Raw genomic sequence first — 13667 nt, forward strand, 5'->3', positions numbered from 1 at the left:
ATTAATAAAGCAATTTATAAAAAGGAAAAAACTTACCGCAGTTTCCACTTCTGCTCGGGTTGAATATCTTTTTAGTTTGAAATCAGTGCTGTCAACCGTCAACCCAAGCCAAGAAGAAACTACGGAGTTGCCATATGCTATATTGCAAACAAAGTTGCACGAATAATGAAAGGGCCCTGTTTCACAACACTGACAATTAAGCAGATTGTGACATTTCGTGCTACCATACGCAATATCTAAAATCCTTCAAATTTTCTTATTAATTTTTTGTCGATTTAAAAATCTTTGTTCTTAAGCATATGATCTTATTCCTATTTCACGTGAAAAAGCTGTTAAATTGCATATACAATTTCTTTCTGTGAAATAAGTGTGAAATTCCACAACATTTCCTCAGCAAAGTAGTATTCTGTTCACGCTGTGAAAAAGCTTGCAACATTTTTGCAAAATGAAGCTAGCAACACAATTTTCATGACATATTTAAATACACATGTACATTTTAAATTGTGTGAAAATTGACTGTTTATAGTAATGTAATCCCTCAAGGTTTAGCTTAACATGGTTCTAAGGATACACCCTGTGATCATGTTACTTTCCAGAAGGTGTCGCGCCCGTTTTTCTGTACATATTTCCATTGGAAAAATGCCTCATCTCAGTATTCTAGGTAAATCCAGAGGTATCTATGCGTCACCAGAATTTTAGTTTATATGGCTTATACCACTAGCTCTCGTAGCTGGCTACGAGATCCTTTTCATATAACCCCATTTTTCATAGGTTTTGGGTTGATTTCATTTACCTCTATTCCAAGATCTATGGTGGCACGCTGTATTTTCCAATAAACCCATCCCCCTTATTCTAGAACCCGAATTTTCGTAATTCGTAATTCGTAGCTACGCTACGAAAAACGAAAAATGCACATGCTGCAACCCTTGCGGAAACATGTGCAGCATTGCCAGCTATCAGTTGTTTTTCGAAGATAGCTGAATGAAGGAACACAAAGTGGAAAGGAATTTAAAAAAAAACACTCATGTGCTTGTTTATTGTAAAATTGGTTAATTTTACATATTTCGGGGGAAATTATGGATTCTCATGTATTTGCAATTACATATAGCAGCAGAGTAAGCGGGCGCTATGACAATGGATTAACAAAGGTATGAGGAGCTGTCGGGCATAGTAACCATGGGCGCATCTACATATGTCAGCTTCTGGTTGAATAGTTGAACCACAAGCCAGAACTGCTCCTATGCCTGAAGCTCTGGTTCTCAATCCAATTAATGCAATAACAGCTTCTTCCAAGCCATTGAAAACATGCACTTTGTTAAGTCTACCACCTGCTGCGCTTGCTTCTGCCTTCGGCCGCGCTTAGGGATTATAACCCTTACTAAGTAGAATTCTTCTTTCTGTGTTGCGGGGAAGAGGGGCTTCGACATGTCAAAGGTATACAACATTTATTGTGCATATCACTCCGGCTATGCCGTCCACAGTATTTTTGCGCAGAACCCACGTCGAAATTTGCCAAAAAGTGCATAGTGCAAACCGAGTTTATTAACAAGCTAGTGGTAGGAAATTTGAAACATTTATCTTAAACAAAATGTGGATCCTTTGATTACACGTGTATGTTAAAGTTTGGACACAACAACCATTTATGCGTTTGGACACAACAACCGAAAATCATTGTATATTAACTAAACCGGACCCAAGTTTCTCGATAAGGGGCAACAAATATTCTTTTTTGCTCGTTTATATAAAGCAGTGGATAAAAATATACGTATATGCGAAAGGCAAATTTATCTGTTTAAATGAACACCACCAATATTCTTGCAAACACACATCGATTTACATCTTTTATTTCGCCACCGACACAGAATTGTTTTCGTACAAAATTACGCAAAAAAGCTTACTCGTTCGTTTTAGGCATGCCACTGTTACGAATTTCGAAAGTTCGAAATTACGATTCGGATTGCAGCATACTATTTCTACGATTCGTAGCAAAATCCGAATACGAAAGAGTTGCAGTATAGGGCTGCATTTTCCATGAGCTTGAGATTGACTTCATACACATAAATATATCCATACCAAGTTCCAGAACTCTACCATAAATACTTCCAGAGATATGCACTACGAAAAATTCGATTTGTATGGGAGGGTCCACACCCCCTTTTGATATCGGTTTTGTTTTAGCCTACAACCATTCTTGGAAGATTTGTGTCCGAAATTTCAAAAAAAAATCGGTATAGCCGGTATGGCATTGTGACTCCTCAAGGGAAATGAACTAATGACTGCAAAAAATTAAATCAAATGTCGTAGTTGACCAAAAACGAACATTAGACTTCATGCTCTCAACTTCTCAGAATGTAGAAAAGCTAAGAAATATATAATAAGATAGGATATATTAAAACAGCCTCCAGGACATTTACCAAAAGACGCCCCTGAACTACACAAATTAGTTTGATTGAAAATTAGGTTTTATCTATTTATTTTATACTTCACTTTTGGGTGTGTCAAAATTTCATCTGAAAACAATATGTGTTTCTGGAAAAATTTGGCGGCCATGGCTCTCAAAGTAAATACCATTTGCTGTTAAATGGACAAAGACAATATGTATTAAATATTATTATTAAATTTCATTTGAATTATATCAGAATCATCGTATCAGATATAGAAAACTACATTGTGAAATAATCAGATGACATGAGGACACTAAAAAATTTTAAAATATGTTCACTAATTGTATTAATATTAAAATAGTGATTTGGCAAGTTGTTATCGAATTTAATGTAAAATTTAAACGTTTTTAAGATAAGATATTAATTATTTTTAAAAGGTAAATATTAACACAACTATTTTATTTATAATCCCAAATTTAGGATATAAAATCTCCCACACCAAAAAACTTACAATTGGGTAACGCCGCTTCGAATTTTTCACAACTGAGCAATTGTCAAAAATCTGCTTTTTAATCAAAAAGTTGTTTATTGAAACTACCTTCTTTTTTGTATCATGGTTTTAACTTAAAAAAGTTATCTAAGAAAAACGAATCATAATCGAGATAACTTTCGAATCCTTCCAGAGAAGATGTTTGCTTTTAGCTCAAATCATTTGGTTATGATGACAGAATGGGAATTTGTAGAAAAATTGATGGGTGTGGACTTTTGGTTTAAACCTTATTCAAGCACACCGTGCTCTTATGGGTATTTGTATTTAGTAAATGGTTTTTACGGATAAAAATAAAAAATAGCAGATCGGATTTCTAAATTATCATTTTCGGCAGCCTAGAGACGTAAGCAACAAGATCAAATCGATCTTTTTTAGCGTCATTTAAGTTCATCTGATTAAGTCAGTGCTGATTTGGTTAGAAAGGGCTCAGGTCAAGTATTTCATAGCCCGCAACCAGTTATACCACTCAGTAATGGCTGGGAGGCTGCTTCATTGAGCAAGTATGATGGCACAAACCGCTGAATGTGGTTGGAATGCATGGCACCCTTATTTGCCTTTCCTGCCTTGAAAGAAATGAAACAGCAGGCCCCTTTTCGTGCTTCGGCCCCACCTCCGCAAGTACGGTATATGTACTCGAAGTGCTCTTTCCTGCACTCGTGTTGTGTTCGGATCAATAAACGAGCTTTTCCTCAAAGCGTTGAAGAGTTTTATACCCAATATAAATCCATCACTGCAGTCGTAAGTTTTAAATAATACTGTAACATGGCTTAAGAAACTTTATCAAAACGTGAAAGCAAAAGTGCGTTCAGAAATCATTCCAAGCACTGTGCTTTGGCAGTGTTTAATGCGACATCGTTTGAGTTACTTTATAAATTTTGATAAAAAAAGTTAACTATCTCGCAAAATAGCAGGGAATGAAACCGAAACCCAAACCGAAACCGTAACCGTTTAAAACCGTTTCGTTTTTCAAAACCGAAACCGTAACCGTTATCTTGACCTGAAAAGGAACGATACCGAAACCATTTCAATCACAGGTTTCAATCGGTTTCCAGAAATTTACAAAAATAATAAATAAAATTTCTTTGAAATAAATGATTTATTTAACCAAAATCAGCAACATTTTGCTAAAATTCTTGTTAAGTAGTAAATAAGTATGGAAAGGTAACTTTTCGCAAAAATCTGCTGATGACTTTGTTGTTGTGAATCGATAATCGATTAATTATATATAAGTAGTTTCTTTCCCGTACGCAATGCGAGATCCCGCGTGTGCCCAAAATAGCCCAGAAATCATGCCTGTACTCAACAAAATGGGTAATAGAGAGCGAAAATTCGAGCGTATTCGATCGTAAGTGTATTCTTCTTCCTGCCCGAAACAGCCCGAAATTTTCTCCGAGTAAAAATGGATAAAGTGTCAAAGTGCATATCAGCTGTATTGTGTTTACATGTTGCCTGCATTTACTTGGTGCTTTTAAGGAAAAGTGAGTGGCCTGTTGATGTATTTTCAATCTATGTACTTAAAATCAAATTTGTGAAACCAAAATTCAATTTCCAAGTGTTTGCATTTAATACCATGTTCTGACCGACAACCAAAACATTTTTCCTTCATTTTCTTTTCATTTACAACCTTTAACTTTCATTCTTATTTTGCTTTGGCCAGGCAATTAACAATAAATCCGAAATGGCGTATTAAAGATGATAAAATATGACTTCCACTTCGATAAATAATCGAAAAAAACTAGTGAAGACACCGATTGGAATGAGTGGAAAGTGAGTTTTCAAGTAGTTTTCAGCGAAAACTGGTTTTCGTTTAACAGATTTTATATGGACGAAAACACAAGTTTTAGGTCGAAAACCAGTTTTAGCAACGAAAACATGTTTCCGATGTCGGTCAGAACATGGTATAAGTGACAAAAACAAGAACAACGTGAATCAGCTGTTTCTCGACTTGTGGGCACGAAATGTGGGTTTTTGCGTTTCCGTACTTCTGAACTTTGTTCCATTTTTGAAAGAAAATGTTTCTCTTATTCTCTAATTACCAAATCCGGTCCGGATTGTTAGGGAAAGAACCTAGTGTTGATATTATCAGTGAACTGTAATTTCCGATTTTCTTTCCTCAAGGTTTAAGACATTGTGATTTAAACAATATCAACTAAATTTCTGTGAAAAACCGAAACCGGAACGAAACCGAAACCAAAACCGAAATAAATTTTGAAGAACGAAACCAAAACCGAAACCGAAACACTTGGCAAAATCGAAACCCAAACCGGAACGTTATTTTGAATCGGTTTCATTCCTTGCAAAATAGTATAATCGATCACTGGGGAGTACGGGAGTATTAATGACAAAATAGTAGTAAAAAACTCCAATCGTAGTCCTTACGGCTGCACTCCTGTGTGCATTAACAACGAATTCAAATCCAGCGGCTACGCCGGCTAGGTCATGTCGTTCAAATATACAGAAACGCTCCAGCTCTGAAAGTATTCGCGTTGCTGGTAACAGAGAAAGAGAAAGGCCTCCTCTGAGTTAGAAAGACCAGGTTGAGAACGACTTGGCTTCATTTTGGCGTCAGAAGAGAAGCGGCTGGCTTGCGGGCTGTGTTGGACTCGACCAAAATCGGTTAGGCGGTTGCAGGGCCAATAAATAAGAGAAGAAGAAGTTATATGTATGTATATATATAAAATATATATATATGTATGTATATATAAAAAAATTTACAACTGTTGGTAGTATTGATTAAAGATATTAGTAAACATACGCACTGGCGTGACGTTACAAAAAAAAGAATTGGTTTTTTATTTCGCTTACAAAACTGCAAAACTCTGCGAATTGGGCAAGACTATTTGTACAAAAAGTTTTTGTAGTAATATTGGAAATGTTTAAGGTAAATTTTCCAAGTTTTTAAATGTAGAAATATTTTCTGCTTTATGTTTAATCAGCTGAATTATCTGACGTGATGTTACCTGGCGTTACGTTACTACAATTTCCATTGAAAAAGTTTTGTTAACATTGTTCTTGAGAGAATTTTTAACGGGAAGAATACATGCATTTTATGACGAACGTACTTTTTATTTTGACATCACCGCCACCATTTTTGCAAATCTATGTCTTATTACGTATCAATTAAACGTGCCAAATGTGGAACAAATCAGAGCAGAAATACGATTTTTGAAAATATCTCGACCCTGGCGCCACCTAACGAGACCATTTGTGGCAAAAATGTTTTTGCTTACATAACCAGTGTATTATAGTATACAGCAGCAAATTCGTTTATAAATAAGTAAGATATTGGACTTTAAATTTTTTTTACGCGGTAGATTTTTTTTCTGGAAACTCCCATATGTCGATTTTTAATTCATTCTTTTAAAACCACTAGCGCGTTATACGAATTCCGCCACAAAAAAGTTTGGGCCACCCTAATATCATACATGTGTTTGCAGCCTCTTGATGTTGGCACAGAAATGAAGACAGCTGTTTTTATAAGCTTTATCGGCAGCTGTACACATGATTATCAAAAAACAGTCCTTTTTGGATGTTCCACGGACCAGGGATCAAACCCTAGCCCTATCTTGAATTAGTTCGCCATACGGACACATTAAAACAATTGATTGTGATAAAGGTGCATAATTTTTAGTTCGCCGAAACATTTGAGAGAGCACTTTGCAATAGCAAAATAATACATACATTACATTATTTTTTTTTATTTGCGCTGAAGATCGTTTAGATTTGATAATCCAGTGCAAGCCGAATTTTGTTTGTGCGTTGATTTGGTCTGGCTACAAATTCGTTGAACACAAGCTATGTTAATGCATTAAGCTGCTGGCTTTTGATTAGTGCGGTTGGGATTGAACTTTGAAAATAAATACATATATTTTTGAAAACAGAAAAATAGTTTCTCAATTAATATACATATCTGTACTTTAGCTCCTTGATGATGTCGGGAAACGCTAAACTGATATCAGGCACTGAATTGGCAAAGTAAATACTAAATGTATTCAATATTCCGCATTACTTAATTTTTTTTTTTTATTGAAGTGAAGTACGCGAATCTTTGAAGCGGCAAATTAAAGATGTTAAAGCTAAACTTCCTGTTTTTACGCCTGGCTTGCGGATTTTGCAAGTGGGTGGGCGTGAGGACTCCAACGTTTACATTCGCATGAAAATCAAGGCAGCTGCAGAAATTGGCATTACTGCAGAACTTATCAAGCTTCCGCGCACTGTTACCGAAATTGACTTACTTGAGAAGGTGAGTTATGCAATAAAATAAGATCTGATTTAAATATCTGCAAATTGTAATTTAAATGTGAAAAAAAGTTGTAAAATTGCAAAAATTACATATGTACATTAGACTGCATCACCAAAAAAAGTTGCGATTTTTTCGCCAGGATTACAAAATCTATTATATTTTAAGACGTCCAACAAAATATTTCGGAAAAATATTAAGATTTAAGTGAGCTGGATCGATTTGAAAATACATCCAGAAATGGAGTTTTTTATGAATAAAAATAGTTTCCTAAAGAACTTTTTGAACAAGGTCCCCTCAGATGACAAAACAGATTAAGCTTAAAACATCTGCATAAGAATATTTAAAAATCTTTTCAACGGAATCGTAAGAATGAGATTTTTGATGCTGTTTTTTTTTTTTTACTTTTTTCAAGGATTGATTTACGAAAAACTTGAATAACTGGGCAAACACTTTTCTGATTTAGACTTAACGGATCTCAGTAGAAAGGTATTTTTACACTGTTTTTATTATGTTTCTGTCCAAAAAGAAGTCATTCGTGTCCCTTTTTTTGGTCAAACACCAACACATCTTAATTCAACTTTGAAAGATATTCGTTCATCCTACCTTTCTCTTTCATCCTTTGAATGAGTTTATTAGCATAAAAATAAAAAAAATGACACCTCTTAAGTCTAAATCGGAAGAGTTTAGGTTCAGTTATTCAAGTTTTTCTTATATCAATCTTTGAAAAAAGTTAAAAAACAGCATCAAAAATCCCATCATTACGATTCCGTTCAAACATTTTTTTAAATATCTTTATGCAAATTTTGTAAGCTTAATCCATTTTGTCATTTGCGGGGATTTTTTCAAAAAAACTCTTTAAGAAACTATTTTTATTCATAAAAACTCAATTTTTGGAGGTATTTTCAAATCGGTCCAGCTCACTTAAATCTTAATATTTTTCCAAAATATTCTGGTGGACGTCTTAAAATATAATAGCTTTTATAATTTCAATGGAAAAATAGTACAGCTTTTGTTTGTATGGGGAGTGATGCAGTCTAATGTACATATTTCATATTAATTTGGCAAATTCTACGTTTTGATTACTTTTTCCTGTCTTGCTATAGATAACAGAACTTAACTATGATCCTAAAGTTCATGGAATTATAGTGCAAATGCCGCTTGATTCAGAAAGTAAAATGGATTCCCACAAGATCACTGACGCGGTCTGTCCGGACAAAGATGTCGATGGTCTTCATACCGTTAATGAAGGCCGCGTCTCCATCGGTGACACGAATGGGTATCTGCCTTGCACACCCGGGGGCTGCGTTGAGCTAATCAAGCGTACGGGCGTCCAAATTTGTGGGGCACAAGCTGTTGTTATAGGTAGAAGTAAAATTGTGGGTACACCAGTCTCACAGCTGTTGAAGTGGGAAAATGCCACAGTGACTTTGTGTCACTCAAAAACTAAAAATCTGGAACAAATCGTGAGTATTTATAAAGTTACGCACTATGTATTTATCGTATTATGTGTACAATAATCATGCTATCACTCCAAACCAGGGTTTGAAAAACTGTCAGCACAACAGCAACAGCACTACTATCTTTGCTTTTTCTTCGCTTTGAAATTTTTGATTTTCATTCGAACTGCTTTGCTTTACTGGGACTTTGAAAATTATATTTTTGCTTTTTTATTGGCAGTTTATTGAAAATTAGTTATTGCTTTCGATTTGCTGTGATAGTGCTTTGCTGTGCTATGATAGTGATTTTTCTGTGCTGTGATAGTGATTTTTCTGTGCACATGAAGCTGTGGCGTATGGTATATTACACCGTGCGACCAAAACCAAAAATTTTTAAAACACGAAAAAATCAATATATTCACAAAACTGGGGGCCAAATATAGTAAAACTACCTTCTTAGTTTTTCTCTCTGACGTCAGGATTTTTTTTAAAAGGACTTTGAAATTTCTAGAATATGATTGAATAAAAAAATTGATCAAAAGATTCGGTGCATTGTAGAATAACAATATGGGTATCAATTAAAAGGGAAAATTCTGTAGAATTGAAAAAAAATTTAATATTTTGATTCTCCAGGACGAATAAGTGTTTAAAATGTCCTTTTAAAATATTATCCTTGAATATCCTTGTAAATTCACAATATTTATTTTTGAAAAAAATATATGTCAAGGACTAATAAGTTAACTACCACTTCCTCGGATTTCGTCCTTCTAACTTTATTAGTTTTAGATAAAAAAACACTTCTTATTCGCATTCGCATTCACAATCGCGTAGCTTCCGCATTATTTTTTCCATTCGCATTCGCTTTCGCATTCGCAATAATCAATGCGGAGCTTTTGCGAATGCGAATATTGTGCAAGTGCACTGATAAAATGTATATTTGGCAAACAAAATGACAAATTGTAGCCAGTATTTTTTGGCCTTGGAGATGCTACGTTAAAACTGTCCCCCTACGTCCGCCTTCTTTTGTAATTTAAAGTCAAATAGGCATGCTGCGTTAAAAGTTAGCATGTAATTAGGTAAGAATTATGTAACTATCGAATATTATTTGCCAAAGGTCTGTTAAAAAAACTGGATGAATCGCTAGCGGTGAGTAATCAATTGTGACTGCCTGCAACTAGAAAAAGTTGAACTCATCTAATTAAATATCGAATTACAAGCTATTCATTACAGGTGAATCTTTTCAAGAAGTCACCCGGGAACTAAGCAGATCTGAGACCTTCATTGTCCTTGAATCCAATAATTCAAATTATTATAAAAAACGGGTGCCATTTTAACAATATAACAAGAACAGAAATTTTCATTCCTAGAACATAACAACTTATTTGCCACATCGACCTATTTGAAACCTAAGCTGAAATTTTTCAAAACAGTCCCAGAAGAAAGGATTAAAAACGAATTACAAAAACTAAAATCGAAAACCGTTAATGGCGTTCCAAATTCTGAACAACCAAAAGAATGATAATGAAGAAATTTTTGGAAAAGATTGTGAAGATGAAAGTCAGGAGGATACATCCGACATTTGCAGTCTCGATGCAATTCTCAAAAATGAATTATTGTACCACAATAAAAAAATAAATATAACTGAAAGTCTTCTCAACTGGTGCAGTGTCAATCGAAAATAATTTAAAATTTTGTCAAGTTTCAACTGATTCAAGTTTGTCGCCTTACGACCCTTTAAGAAACAGGTTGGAACCCGAAAAGCCAGAAAAATTACTTTTTATTAAATACAATGTTCCATTTTATAAAAAAAAATTATTAAAAATGATCAACTGTTCATTTTTTATTTACCTAAATCACCTATTTAATTTACTCACCCAAGTTATTTCTTTAAAATACTTGACATCGCATTCGCATTCGCATCCGCGGATGTCTAAAATTCCACGTTCGCAACATCCCTAGTAAACAACTAAACAACTAAAAATATAGATGTAGTGCGCCTTTTGTTCTAATTTTTAATTAAAAACCTTATATTTAAAAAATTTTGATCTGATTTTGAAAAAATTGATATCGTTGTAAACGTGATTAAACTCCCTTCTGATATGCGTATTTGTATACTTCGTATATAAACTTTTGAGAAAAAACACTTAAAAGGAAAAAATACCTTTACAAAAAAAAATACGAAAAAATTACTACCCGTTTTTTAAGAAATTGGTATCATTGTAAAGGATACCAGAAAACTTATACTTTCTTAAACGCAGAAGTTTCTATTTATAAACAAAAAAAAAAAGTTAGTTAAAAATAATTTTATCCCTCTACGCCGCCCCCTAGGTGAAAGGCTGGCTACGCCCTTGTATACAAAAAACAATTAAAGAATTTAAACCGTACATCATACGGTCAGTTTGTTCTTTTAGAGCGCATGCATGGTCATTTATGTATATTGTAACTATCGATATCTTATAAAAAGAAGTGTACACTTATTTTTATCTTAAGTATTAAAGTTAGAAGGACGAAATTCGAGGATGTGGTAGTTAACATATTAGTCCTTGACATATATTATTTTTTTTTAAATAAATATTGGAAAATTTCAAGGATATTCAAGGATAAAGCTTTAAAAGAAAATTTTCAATACTTGAAGATGAAAACCAAAGACGATATCTACGAGCCAATTGAAAAGTATTATGTCAATTCATTTATTTAGCTTTCGGTGCTAATATTGCACCCTCATCAGAATTATACTAAAAACAGGTAAAAAATTAGTCACATAATCATAACACTAATATTTATCAGCCATAGAGTACTTACAAAAATCTGTGCTAATATATATATGTGTGTTTAACGCAAATTGAACTGCGGCACCATGGATTGTCCATCTTATTATACACACATATATGTATCAGCAACTTGGTCAATTTGGCGGTATGTTTACCCTGTCTATAAAAACAATTAATACAAATTTTTACACACAATATTCTTTTTAAATAAAACACACAAAAAGCAAAAGGCATACTTCTTATGGGAGTAGCACGTAATAATTGCAAATCCTCCGGCATAATAAATTTAGAAAATTGAAATTATTCTAACGAACAGCGAGCGAATTATTGACTCAAATGTCAAAATTATATAAGTTCTATTCATTACAACAAGACGAGCAGGTATATATACGGTGACCATATTTATGAGAGCCGAATACGGGACAAAATATAATTTTTCAAATTTTTTCCACAACAGCTTACAGATCTTAAAGCCTTATTCAATGATACTAGATGTATTAGCCCTGAAACAGCATCCTTTTAGTAATATCATAAATTTGTAGGATAGTTTTCTCGAGATTTTTACCCCGTAAAATTTGTTTAAAAAATTCATTAAATTTAGGTCGTTAAGACTTACCACTAATTTTTGGCAATTTTTTTTTTTTTGTTGACAGTGTTATCATATAGCAACATTATTTGAAACTCGTTCATAGGCATGCCATTTTAATGACCTGTTGAGGCGCCGAAACACCGAATACGGGACATATACAGGACATGAAAAGAAATACAGAACATTTTGCGTCCCGTATAAAATAAATAAATTACCAGGACAATGGGCAAAAAAGAGGACTGTCCCGTATAATACAGGACGGATGGTCACCGTAGGTATATATGAAGCGAGAGAAGCATCAAACATAAAAAACAGAAAGATTAAACTAATCGCCAATCAAAGGCACATTAGACTAGTCATGGGCAGCAAAACAACAACAACAATAAGTGTGTATACTATCTCTGTCCCTAACTAGAGCGTCAACCGTGATATATCAACAATTAAGAATGCAAGCATGCATATTCATACATACAAATATGTATCATAGTTCAGCAATGCAAAAAAACACCAACTATACAGCACAAAGAGAAAAGTAAACAGCTGTGCCGTTTTTTGCGCAATCTTTTTCTGTGCGCCTAATACCTAAACTTATGTTGTGTAAGGAGTTTATTATAAATAGGGTTCAAATTTTCCGTACCCTTTATGTGAATCATCTCAGAAATATTAAGTTTGTTCCAATGCTTCTCCCTATCCAAAATTTTGACCTGTTCCCAATCAAAATCATGATCTGTATTAACTTTATGTATTGTAGTCAGTGTTGCCGCGCCGTCTCAAGAAAATGTATCCCTGACCAAGCCAAAATGTATCCAAATGTATCCAATTTTCTTTTTTACATATACATCTCATAATTTGTAAGAAAACCAAACATTTTCATGAAAAAGAAATAATTTAACCCATCTTAAGGACTTGGAAAACATGTGCATAAAATGAAACATTTGTAATTTTAATTTATTAAGTACATTTTTTGTGCATAAGTATTTTGCAAAGTAAATATAATAAATAGCAAGTACACTCTAAAAAGAGCATGTAAAACTACTACTGAAAAGTATCTATTTTTCAACAAGAATCTGTATAAATATACGTATAAGATGTTCAGTATTTGAGATCTTTAAAATATACACATAAATACACATATATAGAATGTTTAAAATTTCAAAAATTTTCAAACTACAAATACATTTGAGTAGTCTACTTGCAAAGTGCGCTATGTAAAATTTTTTCGATTCATAGTTTTTGGCGGATTACGTACCAGTATTTAAAGTAGTTTCATGTCCACTAACAACAGATCTTTTTATATTCTGAAAAAAAAAACATCTTCTTCCAAAAGTCGCTATCATACTTATTTATGAACTTTCAAAAGTATCAATCTTCTGATGAACTTAGAAAGCTGCTTTAGGTCGTATAGACTGTTAATGTTATCTTATGACATGTTATGTTATGTTACAATTTTCTAAGGCTCCTATTTATCCAAATTTGCAGGTAATAATAAAAAAGATTCAATTTAAATGTTACTTGTTGTCGTAGTCGCTTTTTCAAATTTATGGCTTTCTATTATAAAATCACATAACGCTGTTTGCAAGTGGACTACTCATTTCCTACTAATAATAAACATTACTTTATTTTAAACATGTTATGTGTAATTTTGCTCTTGCGACAAATTTGGTATGTAACAGTAAACTGCAATGATTAATTTT

The 13667-nt window shown here is 33.5% G+C and overlaps 1 protein-coding gene across 4 annotated transcripts in view; it reads left to right on the forward strand.

Moving 5' to 3' along the window:
- Positions 1-13667, forward strand: part of LOC118747555 (C-1-tetrahydrofolate synthase, cytoplasmic) — a 247948-nt gene that overhangs the window by 83200 nt on the left and 151081 nt on the right. For 3 of the 4 annotated variants that reach the window (XM_036481630.1, XM_036481607.1, XM_036481623.1), the window contains exons 2-4: positions 6856-6909; positions 6967-7177; positions 8281-8640. In XM_036481630.1, coding sequence (XP_036337523.1) covers positions 6856-6909; positions 6967-7177; positions 8281-8640 — 625 coding nt within the window. Of the gene's footprint in view, positions 1-6741; positions 6910-6966; positions 7178-8280; positions 8641-13667 lie in introns of those variants that run through there. The other variant, XM_036481615.1, reaches the window with a different exon arrangement.

This window comes from Rhagoletis pomonella, unplaced genomic scaffold, assembly GCF_013731165.1.
Source record: "Rhagoletis pomonella isolate Grant_MI unplaced genomic scaffold, Rhpom_1.0 Rhpom_scaffold_00001, whole genome shotgun sequence".
Lineage (NCBI taxonomy): Eukaryota > Metazoa > Arthropoda > Insecta > Diptera > Tephritidae > Rhagoletis > Rhagoletis pomonella.